This window comes from Acipenser ruthenus, chromosome 48, assembly GCF_902713425.1.
Source record: "Acipenser ruthenus chromosome 48, fAciRut3.2 maternal haplotype, whole genome shotgun sequence".
In the NCBI taxonomy this organism is placed as follows: domain Eukaryota; kingdom Metazoa; phylum Chordata; class Actinopteri; order Acipenseriformes; family Acipenseridae; genus Acipenser; species Acipenser ruthenus.
In genome coordinates this window covers 8,195,507-8,212,811 of record NC_081236.1, presented here as the reverse complement: position 1 = coordinate 8,212,811, position 17,305 = coordinate 8,195,507, and the positions used below count along the sequence as shown (strand labels likewise).

The 17,305-nt window shown below is 37.6% G+C and overlaps 2 protein-coding genes across 2 annotated transcripts in view; both read left to right on the top strand.

The window, feature by feature from the left end:
• The window catches only part of LOC131696665 (zinc finger protein ZFP2-like), a 273,747-nt gene that overhangs the window by 13,061 nt on the left and 243,381 nt on the right, over window positions 1-17,305 (top strand). The gene's annotated exons all lie outside the window — the stretch shown is intronic.
• Window positions 1,090-11,504, top strand: LOC131721159 (zinc finger protein 70-like). The gene is made up of 3 exons (XM_059014446.1): window positions 1,090-1,611; window positions 8,798-9,118; window positions 10,160-11,504. Exons 1-3 carry the CDS (start codon window positions 1,341-1,343, stop codon window positions 10,825-10,827), a joined length of 1,260 nt encoding a protein of 419 aa, XP_058870429.1. The 5' UTR covers window positions 1,090-1,340; the 3' UTR covers window positions 10,828-11,504.

The following is a 17,305-nucleotide window of genomic DNA, read 5'->3' as shown; positions in this document are numbered from 1 at the left end:
CAAAAACCTATAAATACCTCCAATGTTTTGATTCAAACACAGGCTCCCTTGAGAAAGATATGTACAACATATCGAAAAGTTGGGCAGCTGGCTCTTTGAGCTAATATATATATATATATATATATATATATATATATATATATATATATATATATATATATATATATATATATATTGTGTGTGCAGTGACGTGTCGTGTAACGCATATGATCCCGTGGTTGTACGGAGGCCGGTACTGAACCAGTACACAAGTTAATCGGTGCTGTCAAAAGCATGCTTTTGGAAATGTTAACTCGCTGCGCTGTCCGCTGCTTTCTGATGATGTAAAATCCTCTGCAGCTTTCAAACCCCACGCGCGCAGCAGCAGCGGCGGCTTTGGAATTGAGCGCGCGCATGAGAACGCAGAGACGTTCGAAACTGGCGCCATTTCGGATCTCGCGCAGTGTCCGCATCGTATAGAACACCGCGCTCACAGAGCCAACATGGCGAACTCTGCGATCCAGTTTCATAACCGCCTCGACAGGGAGGCCAGCCAATCAGGCTCACATGCTGGGGATAGAGTGTTTCTACAGCCAATCAGGCTCACATGCTGGGGATAGAGTGTTTCTACAGCCAATCAGGCTCACATGCTGGGGATAGAGTGTTTCTACAGCCAATCAGGCTCACATGCTGGGGATAGAGTGTTTCTACAGCCAATCAGGCTCACATGCTGGGGATAGAGTGTTTCTACAGCCAATCAGGCTCACATGCTGGGGATAGAGTGTTTCTACAGCCAATAATACGCGATGGGTCCAACCAGACCCGCCTTCTGCTGGTGACGCTTTCATTTCAGTGCAGGAAATAGAGAGGTTTGTTTTGTTCATGTGTGGAGAGGAGGCTGCAGTCAGTGATGATTTTACAACACGCTGTCTCCTGCTGTTTAAAGGATTTAGGCTGGGATGAAATGTTTTCTAATAATTAGTGATTTTTGTGTTTGTTTATTACCTGCACGGAGTTCCGTGAAAAGGAAAGCATCCCTTTTCTGTGTTGAATTTCACACACAGAGCGGAGCGCGTCAGTCGCAGCTACAGACGTCGAGCTTTTCAATGAGATGATTTACTGAGAAACAAACGCGTTGAAGCTCCAGCAGAGCTCTGCGCGATTCTGAAACACGAAAGTAAAGTTACTCCTTGCAAAGCATGTTGTTTGTGTTCTTTCTTTATCACACCAGAAGTGATGAATATATTTGAATGGGAAGGCTACGATAAAAACAGATATATCTTACTAAATACAAACCGAAGGCGGTGTTTCTGAATGCAAAGAGGATTCCGCTAGACCAGTCTCAAACTAAACCAGTGAAGATGGACGTCAGTGTCTCCGTGTCGTTGTTTCAAGACGAGCTCGCCTCCACCGTCGAGCTCGCAGTGAAAGCGGCTGCAGACAGCGTCGTGTGCGCGATTACTGAAGCTGTGAGCAGCAAATTCACTGAATTACAAGAGGACATGTCTGCAGTGAAGAGAGAGAATGAAAGTCTGAAGCTGAGATTGGAAATATCAGAGAGCGAGCTGAAAGCCGTGCGAGGGTGTATAAACGCTGCACATGCAGACATTAAACAGCCTTTCATATTTCAAGGTAAGATGGGTTTTATTGTGTGGTATTGCTCGGTCAATCCAACACCTCAAATCACCTTCTACTGGAAAGATCTTGGGTCGAATCTCTCTTCAGACACGTTTAAAGTGTTTGATTATTATAAACGCGGTTAATAGCACAGCTGTGTCCTAATATTGGTTATAAGGAGTCTGATTGAGGAATTGTGTTATTTTATAGATTATAAGAACGTAGTGCATCTAACCTAGTCTAATTCATAGTTAAACAGGTATTCTAGAAAATAAGAAACTGCTATATTGGTAAGTCTTAACCAGTCTGTAATTAGAGAGACTTACACAGTGTCCTTCTGGTAACGTGTATAGAGTCCCGCTGAGACAGTCACAGACCATGTTGCATAGCTTGAGAATGTAAATATCTCTGTGATGTATTTGTGAGGGTGATTAACAGCAGGGTGATTAACAGCAGTACTAGAAATAATAGCGCGCTCACAATGCTTTTAGCTTATTCAGGCTCGCCCTGGCAAAATGTTTCTTGACATAATCAAGCATTAATAAGAGCCAGACACTTTATATTAACAATATTTTGTATTGTTATTATAAATAATACGGGTATATCCGGGGGCTGCACCACAGCATCATCGCAATGTATTCAGTGCTGAGTGGGCTCCACAAATGGCGCCTGTAATTGAGTACCGAACTGCATCATGGGATTGACTGTCCTGTCCTTCTTTATATAGTCCTAGCCCAATCCCAGAAGTCCATTGGAGGAGTAATCATATACATTATATATATATAATCAAAACACGTGCTGAATATCATTCTGCAACAAGTGAAAAATATATGCAGCCCAACTACATAAAAAATGCTTGTGGAAACACGCTTTTATTGAATGGAGGTTTTAATGATCGTATTTACCAGTCTAGTTATGATGGAGCTGTATGGGAACAGTGAAAAAAAAACTTTAGTCGTCTGCTATCAGAAAATCTGTGGTGAAGCCCACTCTGACTGCGTCGCTGTAATGTCCCTCGTGGTGATGTCATAGTGCTGTTATGTGCAGTCGCTGTAAATTCCCTCATGGTGATGTCATAGTACTGTTATGGGCAGTCGCTGTAATGTCCCTCGTGGTGATGTCATAGTGCTGTTATGTGCAGTCGCTGTAAATTCCCTCATGGTGATGTCATAGTACTGTTATGGGCAGTCGCTGTAATGTCTCTCGTGGTGATGTCATAGTGCTGTTATGTGCAGTCACTATAATGGCCCTCGTGGTGATGTCGGCATGGTTTTAGACTCGCTTTTATGTCATGTAACTGTATATATTATACTATAACAGTGTGTATTATTAAGAATGGATAGCGGTGCAGTATATATTATACTATAACAGTGTGTATTATTAAGAATGGATAGTGGTGCAGTATATATTATACTATAACAGTGTGTATTATTAAGAATGGATAGTGGTGCAGTATATATTATACTATAACAGTGTGTATTATTAAGAATGGATAGTGGTGCTGTATATATTATACTATAACAGTGTGTATTAAGAATGGATAGTGGTGCAGTATATATTATACTATAACAGTGTGTATTATTAAGAATGGATAGTGGTGCAGTATATATTATACTATAACAGTGTGTATTATTAAGAATGGATAGTGGTGCAGTATATATTATACTATAACAGTGTGTATTAAGAATGGATAGTGGTGCAGTATATATTATACTATAACAGTGTGTATTAAGAATGGATAGCGGTGCAGTATATATTATACTATAACAGTGTGTATTATTAAGAATGGATAGTGGTGCAGTATATATTATACTATAACAGTGTGTATTATTAAGAATGGATAGCGGTGCAGTATATATTATACTATAACAGTGTGTATTATTAAGAATGGATAGTGGTGCAGTATATATTATACTATAACAGTGTGTATTATTAAGAATGGATAGCGGTGCAGTATATATTATACTATAACAGTGTGTATTATTAAGAATGGATAGTGGTGCAGTATATATTATACTATAACAGTGTGTATTATTAAGAATGGATAGTGGTGCAGTATATATTATACTATAACAGTGTGTATTAAGAATGGATAGTGGTGCAGTATATATTATACTATAACAGTGTGTATTATTAAGAATGGATAGTGGTGCAGTATATATTATACTATAACAGTGTGTATTAAGAATGGATAGTGGTGCAGTATATATTATACTATAACAGTGTGTATTAAGAATGGATAGTGGTGCAGTATATATTATACTATAACAGTGTGTATTATTAAGAATGGATAGTGGTGCAGTATATATTATACTATAACAGTGTGTATTAAGAATGGATAGTGGTGCAGTATATATTATACTATAACAGTGTGTATTATTAAGAATGGATAGTGGTGCAGTATATATTATACTATAACAGTGTGTATTAAGAATGGATAGTGGTGCAGTATATATTATACTATAACAGTGTGTATTATTAAGAATGGATAGTGGTGCAGTATATATTATACTATAACAGTGTGTATTATTAAGAATGGATAGTGGTGCAGTATATATTATACTATAACAGTGTGTATTATTAAGAATGGATAGTGGTGCAGTATATATTATACTATAACAGTGTGTATTATTAAGAATGGATAGTGGTGCAGTATATATTATACTATAACAGTGTGTATTATTAAGAATGGATAGTGGTACAGTATATATTATACTATAACAGTGTGTATTATTAAGAATGGATAGTGGTGCAGTATATATTATACTATAACAGTGTGTATTATTAAGAATGGATAGCGGTGCAGTATATATTATACTATAACAGTGTGTATTATTAAGAATGGATAGTGGTGCAGTATATATTATACTATAACAGTGTGTATTAAGAATGGATAGTGGTGCAGTATATATTATACTATAACAGTGTGTATTATTAAGAATGGATAGTGGTGCAGTATATATTATACTATAACAGTGTGTATTAAGAATGGATAGTGGTGCAGTATATATTATACTATAACAGTGTGTATTATTAAGAATGGATAGTGGTACAGTATATATTATACTATAACAGTGTGTATTAAGAATGGATAGTGGTGCAGTATATATTATACTATAACAGTGTGTATTATTAAGAATGGATAGTGGTGCAGTATATATTATACTATAACAGTGTGTATTATTAAGAATGGATAGCGGTGCAGTATATATTATACTATAACAGTGTGTATTAAGAATGGATAGTGGTGCAGTATATATTATACTATAACAGTGTGTATTAAGAATGGATAGTGGTGCAGTATATATTATACTATAACAGTGTGTATTATTAAGAATGGATAGTGGTGCAGTATATATTATACTGTAACAGCGTGTATTATTAAGAATGGATAGTGGTGCAGTATATATTATACTATAACAGTGTGTATTATTAAGAATGGATAGCGGCGCAGTATATATTATACTATAACAGTGTGTATTAAGAATGGATAGTGGTGCAGTATATATTATACTATAACAGTGTGTATTAAGAATGGATAGTGGTGCAGTATATATTATACTATAACAATGTGTATTAAGAATGGATAGTGGTGCAGTATATATTATACTATAACAGTGTGTATTATTAAGAATGGATAGCGGTGCAGTATATATTATACTATAACAGTGTCTATTATTAAGAATGGATAGCGGTGCAGTATATATTATACTATAACAGTGTGTATTATTAAGAATGGATAGTGGTGCAGTATATATTATACTATAACAGTGTGTATTAAGAATGGATAGTGGTGCAGTATATATTATACTATAACAGTGTGTATTATTAAGAATGGATAGCGGTGCAGTATATATTATACTATAACAGTGTGTATTATTAAGAATGGATAGTGGTGCAGTATATATTATACTATAACAGTGTGTATTATTAAGAATGGATAGTGGTGCAGTATATATTATACTATAACAGTGTGTATTATTAAGAATGGATAGTGGTGCAGTATATATTATACTATAACAGTGTGTATTATTAAGAATGGATAGTGGTACAGTATATATTATACTATAACAGTGTGTCTTATTAAGAATGGATAGCGGTGCAGTATATATTATACTATAACAGTGTGTATTATTAAGAATGGATAGCGGTGCAGTATATATTATACTATAACAGTGTGTATTATTAAGAATGGATAGTGGTGCAGTATATATTATACTATAACAGTGTGTATTAAGAATGGATAGTGGTGCAGTATATATTATACTATAACAGTGTGTATTATTAAGAATGGATAGTGGTGCAGTATATATTATACTATAACAGTGTGTATTATTAAGAATGGATAGTGGTGCAGTATATATTATCCTATAACAGTGTGTATTATTAAGAATGGATAGTGGTACAGTATATATTATACTATAACAGTGTGTATTATTAAGAATGGATAGTGGTGCAGTATATATTATACTATAACAGTGTGTATTATTAAGAATGGATAGTGGTACAGTATATATTATACTATAACAGTGTGTATTATTAAGAATGGATAGTGGTGCAGTATATATTATACTGTAACAGTGTGTATTATTAAGAATGGATAGTGGTACAGTATATATTATACTATAACAGTGTGTATTATTAAGAATGGATAGTGCTGCAGTATATATTATACTATAACAGTGTGTATTATTAAGAATGGATAGTGGTGCAGTATATATTATACTATAACTGTGTGTATTATTAAGAATGGATAGTGGTGCAGTATATATTATACTATAACAGTGTGTATTATTAAGAATGGATAGTGGTGCAGTATATATTATACTATAACAGTGTGTATTATTAAGAATGGATAGTGGTGCAGTATATATTATACTATAACAGTGTGTATTAAGAATGGATAGTGGTGCAGTATATATTATACTATAACAGTGTGTATTATTAAGAATGGATAGTGGTGCAGTATATATTATACTATAACAGTGTGTATTATTAAGAATGGATAGTGGTGCAGTATATATTATACTATAACAGTGTGTATTATTAAGAATGGATAGTGGTGCAGTATATATTATACTATAACAGTGTGTATTAAGAATGGATAGTGGTGCAGTATATATTATACTATAACAGTGTGTATTATTAAGAATGGATAGTGGTGCAGTATATATTATACTATAACACTGTGTATTATTAAGAATGGATAGTGGTGCAGTATATATTATACTATAACAGTGTGTATTATTAAGAATGGATAGTGGTGCAGTATATATTATACTATAACAGCGTGTATTAAGAATGGATAGTGGTGCAGTATATATTATACTATAACAGTGTGTATTATTAAGAATGGATAGTGGTGCAGTATATATTATACTATAACAGTGTGTATTATTAAGAATGGATAGCGGTGCAGTATATATTATACTATAACAGTGTGTATTATTAAGAATGGATAGTGGTGCAGTATATATTATACTATAACAGTGTGTATTATTAAGAATGGATAGTGGTACAGTATATATTATACTATAACAGTGTGTATTATTAAGAATGGATAGTGGTGCAGTATATATTATACTATAACAGTGTGTATTAAGAATGGATAGTGGTGCAGTATATATTATACTATAACAGTGTGTATTATTAAGAATGGATAGTGGTGCAGTATATATTATACTATAACAGTGTGTATTATTAAGAATGGATAGTGGTACAGTATATATTATACTATAACAGTGTGTATTATTAAGAATGGATAGTGGTGCAGTATATATTATACTATAACAGTGTCTATTCTATTATTAAAATCTATCATTTGCTCAGAATAGCGTGAAGCTGCAGTTTGTTTGTTAGAAAAATTCTAACCATAAAATAAATAAATAAAGTACATTGTTCAGCTCATGGTAAACAGAATTAGGAAACGATCTCTCATATTGTTTAAAACACAGACACTTACTAATACAGAGTATAACAGAATTAGGAAGCGATCGCTCATATTGTTTCAAACCCAGACACTTACTAATACAGAGTATAACAGAATTAGGAAACGATCTCTCATATTGTTTAAAATCCAGACACTTACTAATACAGAGTATAACAGAATTAGGAAACGATCGCTCATATTGTTTCAAACCCAGACACTTACTAATACAGAGTATAACAGAATTAGGAAACGATCGCTCATATTGTTTCAAACCCAGACACTTACTAATACAGGGTATAACAGAATTAGGAAGCGATCTCTCGTATTGTTTAAAATCCAGACACTTACTAATACAGGTTACTATTTAAGAGCAGAGGATGCATGCACTAGGGAGAGCCACACCATTTCAAATGTATTGTAATACTAGAAGGGATGTGATTGGATGTATATATACAGTTCATATGACGTTGCACAAGTAAGCTTCCAATGTTGTTACTAATGATTATTACACAGGTGGAGTTTGTACAAAAAAACATATTGCTGCACTTTGAAAAGTCAGAATTGTGTAAATCACTTGTTTCCATGAAGCTGCTTTGAGAATAAGCAGCTCTCCTGCTGCAGCCCCTTGTCTGCTCATTGTATTTGACACATTGAAACTTGTATTCTGTGATGACAGTTTCCATCCCAACCATGATCACAATACAGTATGAGTTCACAGAAAGACATTCCTCAGACACTTTGCTGAGACTTGCCTCTGTTGTCCTCAGCTGTTGTGTGGTTTCCTGCTGCGAGGAAAAATGTGTTTTAATTTGGGAGTTAAAGGGTAAAGTAACACTATTAATTAAAAATAAATCAATAAAATAAGAGAGATAGCTCCTCTTAGACCCAGTGACATTATGTTGACTCAGAAATGTCTTCATCTAGACAATGTGGGGAAGCTATAAAAAAAGACCAACAAGATGCTCTGATATATTGTGAAAAGTGTTGAATTTAAATCAAGGGAAGTAATGTTAAAACTTTACAATGTATTAGCAACACCACATCTAGAATATTCTGTTCAGTTCTGGTCACCTCGTTACAAAAAGGATATTGCTGCCCTAGAAAGAGTGCAAAGAAGAGCAACCAGAATTATCCCGGGTTTAAAAGGCATGTCGTATGCAGACAGGCTAAAATAATTGAATCTTTTCAGTCATTCTGACAAGGGGCTGGCTTTGTAGAGGAACCTAGCTAGTAAGTAAGAGTTGTAATTTTATACAATTTTGTTTCCCACAGATCCCATTGAGAGCCACGCAATCCCTGAAGCTGAAGCACAGGAAGGGCCAAAGATAGAAGCAGTTTACACACAAGAGGAGTCCTTTGAGCAGGAGTGGTGTGCAAGTCTAATACAGGTTACAGAGCTGACATGTGTTAAAGATGAAGACGTCCCTGAACAGGAATGTGTTCCTATTAAAGAGGAATTCATAGAACAGGAATGTGTCTCCATCGCAGAGGAACGTCGTACTAAAAATAATGTCTGTACACTTGAGGAGAACACCAAGCTGGGATCCAGCCTGTGTGATGATTCTCCATCTGAATGTGATCTGGGATTTGGAGGTAATCCTAGAAAACAAGCAGCATTGAGCTGCCTATTCATCCTGCAGAACCTGGTACTGAACACCAGCAGTGTGCTTGAGAGTCATATTTTAACCAAGGGGAGCTGCCCAACCACTATGTCAACAAGGACATCACTGTGCTTGCTCCTGAGGCACCTGCTAGCTATGCAGCCACTGCCACGCCTCTTTAGAATGCTGTGAGATCAGCGCTGTCCAATCACGCTGGATGTGCAGCCACTGCCACGCCTCTTTAGAATGCTGTGATATCAGAGCTGTCCAATCACGCTCCTGGAGGCCATTCCACTCCACATTGAACAGGTTCACTTCTATAAAGTGCTGCTCCTGTGCCTGGATGGATCTTTAATTAGTTCATTTAAACAACTCAGAACAGGGTTGGAACAAAGATCATGAGTGGAAGGGCCAGCTTTGGACACCCCTGTGTTAGATCTGTGCCTTTCCCCATTTCTGGTAGGCTGTTTGCAGTTGTGCTGCTCCCACAGCTGTACAGAGCTGCAGGGATCACATGTCCCATCACTGGGTGATGTCAGATCCAGTCGGGTTGCTTAGCGTCACCAGAAGAAACATTTCAGTAGAGCATTTCTGTGGAGAGTATGCAGCAGCATCGCCACAATGAGAGTGAACCCGTATTGTATGACCCATCAGTCTTATTTTAATTCTTACACTTTATTCAGATACAATATCATGTTTAAAAGCTCATCTCACTACAACTTTCCCAGGGACTGTAATGTTTGCTCTCAGCAGCACATTTCACTCTTGTGCGTCTCACAGTAAGCATTGCTGTGTTGTTATTGTCACAGTACATTAAGTACGTGTGTGGAGGGGTTCTGTACAGCAGACCAGCAAATCAGTTTCAGCTGGGAGGGGGATTCTGGGAATTGTAGTTTTACCAGGTCTTTGCTCTAATTTTGAATCATCAGAGTTCACTCTAGTTGTCATGTTTATGACATGAAGCCCTGCAGAACAGTGCATGTGGAAGAATGCTGTACAATAACCTTTGTCTCTCTTCTCTTTCTTTCTTTAGCTTCTAAAGTAGATGAAGGAGAACACGACTCCACTCCATCACCCCAGTGCAAAAACTCTTCTAGAGGCAAACCACAGTGCAAGAAACACAGAGAAACGACACCCCAAGAAGAGTATGTGAAGACATTGAGAACTCACTCAGTTAAAATCCCTTCTTTACAAGACAGACACCCACTTACTGTGGAGAGTACAGAGACGCCACATTCTGCATGTTTTAACAATTCTGAAACCCAGGGCAACTTGAAGACCTTGCCTCATTCTATTAAAGGTGGGAAGAGTTCCTGTCAATTAGACATTCCTGAAACTCACAAGGGAAATCCCACAGGAGGGACTACGTTTTCCTGGGCTGATTGTGGGAAGAGTTTCAATCATATATCACTGCTTAAAAGACACCAGCGCATTCATACAGGAGAGAAACCTTCCCACATACAGTCCAGTGATAAGAGTTTCACACACTTAGGAAATCTTAATTCACACCAGCACATTAACATAGGAGAGAAACCTCATCACTGTGATGTTTGTGGGAAGAGATTCAGCCATTTAAGAGACCTTAAAAGACACCATCAAATTCACACAGGAGAGAAACCTTATCACTGTGCTGTTTGTGGGAAGAGATTTAGCCTGATTGGAAACCTTAAAAGACACCATAAAATTCACACAGGTGTGTAATCCTCTCCCTGCACTTAGTGTGTGAAGTGAAGTCAGTTGCAGGCTCTTACAGGACTCGAGAACATTCTCAGAATTGCAGACGCTTGGGGACACCTAAACAACAGGAGGACATTTGACTAAATACAGAAATATTTACTGAAAACAAAATAATAAACTTGCTTGATAAACAGGGTCACCCCTAATCACAATCTGTTCAGATCAAAAGCTCACAGACTCAAATATGAACGAGTACATCTTGTATTCATCGTCTTGTTGAGCATTCGGATTGTGTTACCTCACATTAGTAATATATTAAATAGATTGTTATTATGAATGCACGTTTCTCTTTCCTTTCTCATGCGTTGCTCAGCCTCTTGCAGTGGGTTCTGTGGAAGCTTCCCCCGATACCACGGTGAATCTGCGGTACCTCAAGACACAGCACAGTGTACTGCAGTTATCATGCCGGCAGCTTGCAGTGTAAAGCAGTACTGTTTCCAGCAGGGGGCACCAGAGAGCTTTTAGGAATGTAATGGGCTGCATACCATTGCTTCTTAACGAGATGATTTCTGCTCAGGATGTGTTTAATATTGCCCTCTCTCTCGGGTGCTCTATTAACAAACGTAGGTTCTGTGTTTTTAATATCAATTTGTTGATTGACAACGAGACTACTAAACCAAATAAAATCTATATTAAAAATGTTTTGCTGCCTGTATTAAATGCTGTTTTAAATGATGTTCAGTGTCTTGTAAATCAAGGATTTCATTTTAAACATCCAGAACAGGCATTTTCAATACTTGGAAATGGGACTTTTAGCAACAATGCCTCCATCTTTTGGTTGAAGTAGATTATGATTAGCTGCTCCGCAGCTTAGTATGCAGCTCTGTACTGAATCCACAAGTTCATCGCAATTGACCCAGATGGTTGTCATTGCTGGCTTCATTAGGAGCACTAGGCACTGGGAAATGTAGTTCTGATGCCATTTTAAAATCCCAGAACTACATTCTCTTTAACAGATTTCCATAAGTGCTGTGCGCTACACCACTATCTGTGGAAGAGGCTGAAAGCAGAGCCACGCAATGCTGTTACAAAGCAATGCCAGCAGCATTCATCTGGAGAGCCTGCACAACCTCTGCCCCAGATTTACAGCCTAATAAAGTCAAGGATACCAGATCTGATGACAGCACTGGAAGATGCTATTGATAGTGATGGTGTTGGAGTGGAGACACAAGAGGCTGTCCCTGGAACATCAGGTATCATTCACTACAAAATGAGTATTCAAATCAATTCAAAATGAGCATTCAAATCAATTCAAAATGAGCATTCAAATCAATTCAAAAACGAGTATTTAAATCAAATCTGATACTTCTCCCTAAACTACAGAATTTGAAAATCTTATTCTGAAAAGAAATAGTTTTTAAAAGATATCTTCAACTTTCAGCTTTTATTTTTTTTTCTTTTAAGATGTGGGTTGCACCCCCTGTGCAGCTGTGTGATCTGATGCAGTATTTATAAATGCATCTAGACAATTCCTGCCGTACCTTTCTCTGCACATAAACTTGTCCAGGTATGACGGTATCAGCTCCTCTTCTGTGCCCTGTATTGTTATAAATGGTTTCTTAACACAGGCCCTGTTGCTGTCCAGCCGTAAACTGCAAAGTCAGTTTGATAAGTGACCGGGTATTTGATAATGCAAACAGGGTCTCAGGTTGGGTCTGCATCAGTTTCCCAACAGCAGTAAAATAGTTTGTGTAACAATAAAGACGTGTTGTAAGTGTGATTTTTATGAGAGCTTCCTTTATTAAGTGTTGTGTACGTTCTCAAGCCGGACCCTCTCATCAGTTTTTCTCTCAAAGTGGGATAACAATTGATTAAAATACACGAGTTTAAATGGAGCTGTCAGGTTTCAGCAGAGGAATCCACGGCTCACCGCGCTTCAAGCGACCCCTGTGGCCGATAGTGCGCCTGTGGCTCTGTAGTGGAGCCACCAGATCTGTGTTGTCCTCCGGCACTATAGGTCTGGTAGCATTGCTGTGGATCTGCAGTGCGAGAAATGACGGCTTGGAAGGAGCACGTTTCGGAGGACGCGTGTTCCAGACGCCATTTCCCGAGTCGGGGAGGGGGGCGACGACTACATTTTTATAAAAAATATATATAAAAAATACAAATAAACCAGGGAACGCAAGCACTTTGATATCCATACCAGTTACACAAAGCTATTTATTATGTTTTGAAACAGCACATATCGCACAAAAAAAATTCCCGAGGTTCGAACGTGCAACCCGCTGCGCCTCTAGGTAGCTGTTGAAATGTATTTAAATTTTTAAACTGACATAAATTAATAAATGGCAAACCAGGAAAATACATGTCACTAATCGATTTGGTTGATTTTATATATATATATAACCCCTGCAGGGTTCCGGGTTCCCGAGTGGTGCATCCTGTAAAGGTGCTCTGCGTGGAGTGCAGAATGCGCTCTATAGCCTGGATGTTCCCTGTTCGAGTCCAGGCTGTTCCACAGCCGACCGTGGACGGGTGCTCCCAAGGGGCTGGCTATTTACAGTATAAAACATTAAACAAAATATATAAAAAGCTACAACAATGCATTATATATAGATATACACACATATATTGCATATTATTTATATACAGTGTCTTTTAAAAGTATTCACCCACCTTGGACTTTTCCACATTTTATTGTGTTACAACATGGAATCAAAATGGATTTAATTAGGAGTTTTTGCCACTGATCAACACAAAAAAAAGTCCATAATGTCAAAGTGAAAAATAAAATCTAAATTCTAAATTAATTACAAATACAAAACAGAAAATAATTGATTGCATAAGTATTCACCCCCTTGAGTCAATATTTGGTAGAGGCACCTTTGGCAGCAATTACAGCCATGAGTCTATTTGGATAAGTCTCTACCAGCTTTGCACATCTGGACACTGCAATTTTTGCCCATTCTTCTTTGCAAAATTGCTCAAGCTCCGTCAAGTTGGATGGGGACCTTTGGTGAACAGCAATTTTCAACTCTTTCCACATATTCTCAATTGGATTGAGGTCCAGGCTTTGACTGGGCCACTCCAGGACATTGACCTTTTTGTTTTTAAGCCACTCCAGTGTGGCTTTGGCTGTATGTTTGGGGTCATTGTCCTGCTGGAAGATGAATCTTCTCCCAAGTCCCAGGTCTCTTGCAGACTTCAGCAGGTTTTCCTCCAGGATTTCTCTGTACTTTGCTGCATCCATTTTGCCCTCTATCTTCATGAGTTTTCCTGGCCCTGACGCAGAGAAGCATCCCCATAGCATGATGCTGCCACCACCATGCTTCACGGTAGGGATGGTGTTCTCAGGATGATGTGCGGTGTTAGGCTTGCACCAAACATAGCGCTTAGTGTTGAGGCCAAAAAGCTCTATTTTGGTCTCATCAGACCATAGAATTTCTTCCACTAGGTCTCTGAGTCTCCCACATGCCTTCTGGCAAACTCTAGCTGAGATTTGATGTGAGTTTTTTTCAACAATGGCTTTCTTTTTGCCACTCTCCCATAAAGGCCAGTTTTGTGAAGCACCCGGGCTATTGTTGCCGTATGTACAGTGTCTCCGAGCTCAGCTGTTGAAGACTGTAACTCCTTTAGAGTTGCCATAGGCCTCTTGGTGGCCTCCCTGAGTAGTGCCCTTCTCGCCCGGATACTTAGTTTTTGAGGACGGCCTGTTCTAGACAGATTCACAGTTGTGCCATATTCTCTCCATTTCTTAATAATGGACTTTACTGTGCTTCAGGGGATATTCAATGCCTTGGAAATGTTCTTATATCCTACCCCTGATTGGTGCTTTTGAAGAACCTTATTCCGGATTTGCTTTGAATGTTCCTTCATCTTCATGATGTAGTTTTTGTTAGGAAATGTACTAACCAACTGTGGGACCCCCCAGAGACAGGTGTATTTAACCTGAAATCATGTGAAACACCTTAATTGCACACAGGTGGACTCCATTCAACTACTACTTATTATTATTATTATTATTATTATTAGTTTATTTAGCAGACGCCTTTATCCAAGGTGACTTACAAAGACTAGGGTGTGTGAACTATGCATCAGCTGCAGAGTCACTTACAACTACGTCTCACCTGAAAGACGGAGCACAAGGAGGTGAAGTGGACTTGCTCAGGGTCACACAATGAGTCAGTGGCTGAGATGGGATTTGAACCAGGGACCTCCTGTTTATAAGCCCTTTTCTTTAACCACTGGACCACACAGCCTCCTTATGTGTCTTCTAAAAGACAATTGGTTGCACCAGAGCTTATTTAGGTGTGTCATAGCATAGGGGGTGAATACTTATGCAATCAATTATTTTCTGTTTTATATTTGTAATTAATTTGTAGATTTTATTTTTCACTTTGACATTGACAAAAACTCCTAATTAAATCCATTTTGATTCCATGTTGTAACACAATAAAATGTGGAAAAGTCCAAGGGGGGTGAATACTTTTGAGAGCCCCTGTATCTAGTTACATGATTGGCCAACGAAACCTGTGAGTTTATGGAATCTTTGTAGACAATCAGTCTGCAAAGACAACTTTTCAGAGTCTGCTTTTGTAAAGTGTAAAATAAAAAATACCAGAATCCTTTGTTCTGAAAACACTTGAAAGAGTTCCCACTTGGTCACTATCTCTGTGACCTCAAATAAACAAACCTGCAAATTCAAGAACTTTCCCGTCTCTTCTGTAGAATCTCCATTTGTACTTTTTTGTAAATCTGTGAGTGAGTGAGTGAGTGAGTGAGTGAGCACATGCTTTTACTTTTAAATGAATAAATTATAATGGAACAGCCAAGCTGGTTAAACTATAATGCTTGTTATTAAAAGTTAAAGAATAAACCATGTGTAACAGTAAGAGATTTAAATGTAAACTAAATATATATTTACAATACAGTATTTTGATATAAGACTCCCATTCTATAGCAGTAGGAGCCATTTGGGGTTTTGTGACCTGCAGACTTTTATTTTCCAGCTTCTTCAGTACAGTTTCTACGAGGGCCTGCTGTTAGTAAAACCTGAAATGGACCAAACTGCTATCCATTATGAGTCTTACTTCCATCCCTGCATATGCAATTAACAATAAAAGTAATAGCTAATTCAATAGCAGTAAAGGTAACAGTCACTATAGCAATAGAATTCAAAATGATAGATGTATCAACAGCAGCAATGTTAGCAATGGCTATAGCAATATAAGTAATACAGCTACATCAACAGCAGCAAGAATGAACAAAATAATAAGAGTTTAAAACAATACAAATATCCAGGATCCCGATTCTCAGTGTCCTGAAGCAGTGTGGACTCAAGCAGGCTGTAACAGCTCTAGAGGGAGGGGTGTCAGCTGGACACAGCAGTGCTATAAATAACAGTGCAGAGTGAATATACAAAATCATACCGTGATTAAAGCAAAATAAGCAATAATACACGTGAACAAAAATAATACAAATAAATCAATAATAAGGTGCTGAAGCACACCTGCAACACTTGCAGTACTATTTTTGATATGTTGTCCAAACAACTAGATTTACAGTAGTGTTTTTATGTTGTCCAAAAAACAGCCTACAGTAGTGTTTTGATATTTCCAATCAACAATTACATCACAGTACAATTTTTATGTTGTCCAAGCAACTATATTTACAGTCCTATTTTGCATATGCTGTCCAAACAACAACTATATTTACAGAACTATTTTGTATATGTTGTCCAAACAACTGTATTTACAGAACTATTTTGTATATGTTGTCCAAACAATAACTATATTTACAGAACTATTTTGTATATGTTGTCTAAACAACTGTATTTACAGTACTATTTTGTATATGTTGTCCAAACAATTTTATTTTCCCTTTTCTCTTTGCCATCTCTGCTTTTCGATGCCTGGAGTTCAGACCAGGTCATTTCCTGTGTCATCCCCTGATCTTTGTAAAGGTTAAACACCCAGGCAGGACAATAGATGTATTTTTCTGTTTGGTCCCTGTTTTAATGCCAATCTGCAGAACCTACGCAGTTGGCCAGACGGCTGAGGTTCTGTCTGCTTCCTCTTTTTCTGCTCTAATCTTTGCTTTGTGGCATCTCAACACTTTTGTAGAGCAGTAAAAGTACCTGATGGTCCCTTCTTTGGTTTTCTTGAACTGCTGTTGCTTCTGATGTCATCTGTTCATAATTTCTTGCATGGTTTTTTCAATTGACTCTGGTGTTAAGGCAGTGGATGGAGCAGTAGGTGTTAACAGCAGTGCAGGTGGGTTGACAGCTGCAGGTGACACGGTTACCACTGGGACCTGTACAGTGGCACTGCCTTCAGTTAAATGATGCCACAGCAGTGGAGTCTCCTGGAGCTTTTCAGGACTGGTGTTGAGGGATGAGCTGGTGTTTTTCATCTTTGCCAGGTGTTTCACATACCTAGATATGTGCTGCTTGGTTGTTGGATGAAGCACACTGTGTGGATCCATGCAGGATCTGTTCACCATG

What these genes read in the sequence shown, in the direction of transcription:
- LOC131721159 (XM_059014446.1), top strand. Translation starts at nt 1,341, where the DNA reads ATGGACGTCAGTGTCTCCGTGTCGTTGTTTCAAGACGAGCTCGCCTCC. An exon ending in ACAGCCTTTCATATTTCAAG is followed by an intron (nt 1,612 to 8,797) that starts GTAAGATGGGTT and finishes TGTTTCCCACAG; the next exon opens with ATCCCATTGAGAGCCACGCA. An exon ending in ATGTGATCTGGGATTTGGAG is followed by an intron (nt 9,119 to 10,159) that starts GTAATCCTAGAA and finishes TTCTTTCTTTAG; the next exon opens with CTTCTAAAGTAGATGAAGGA.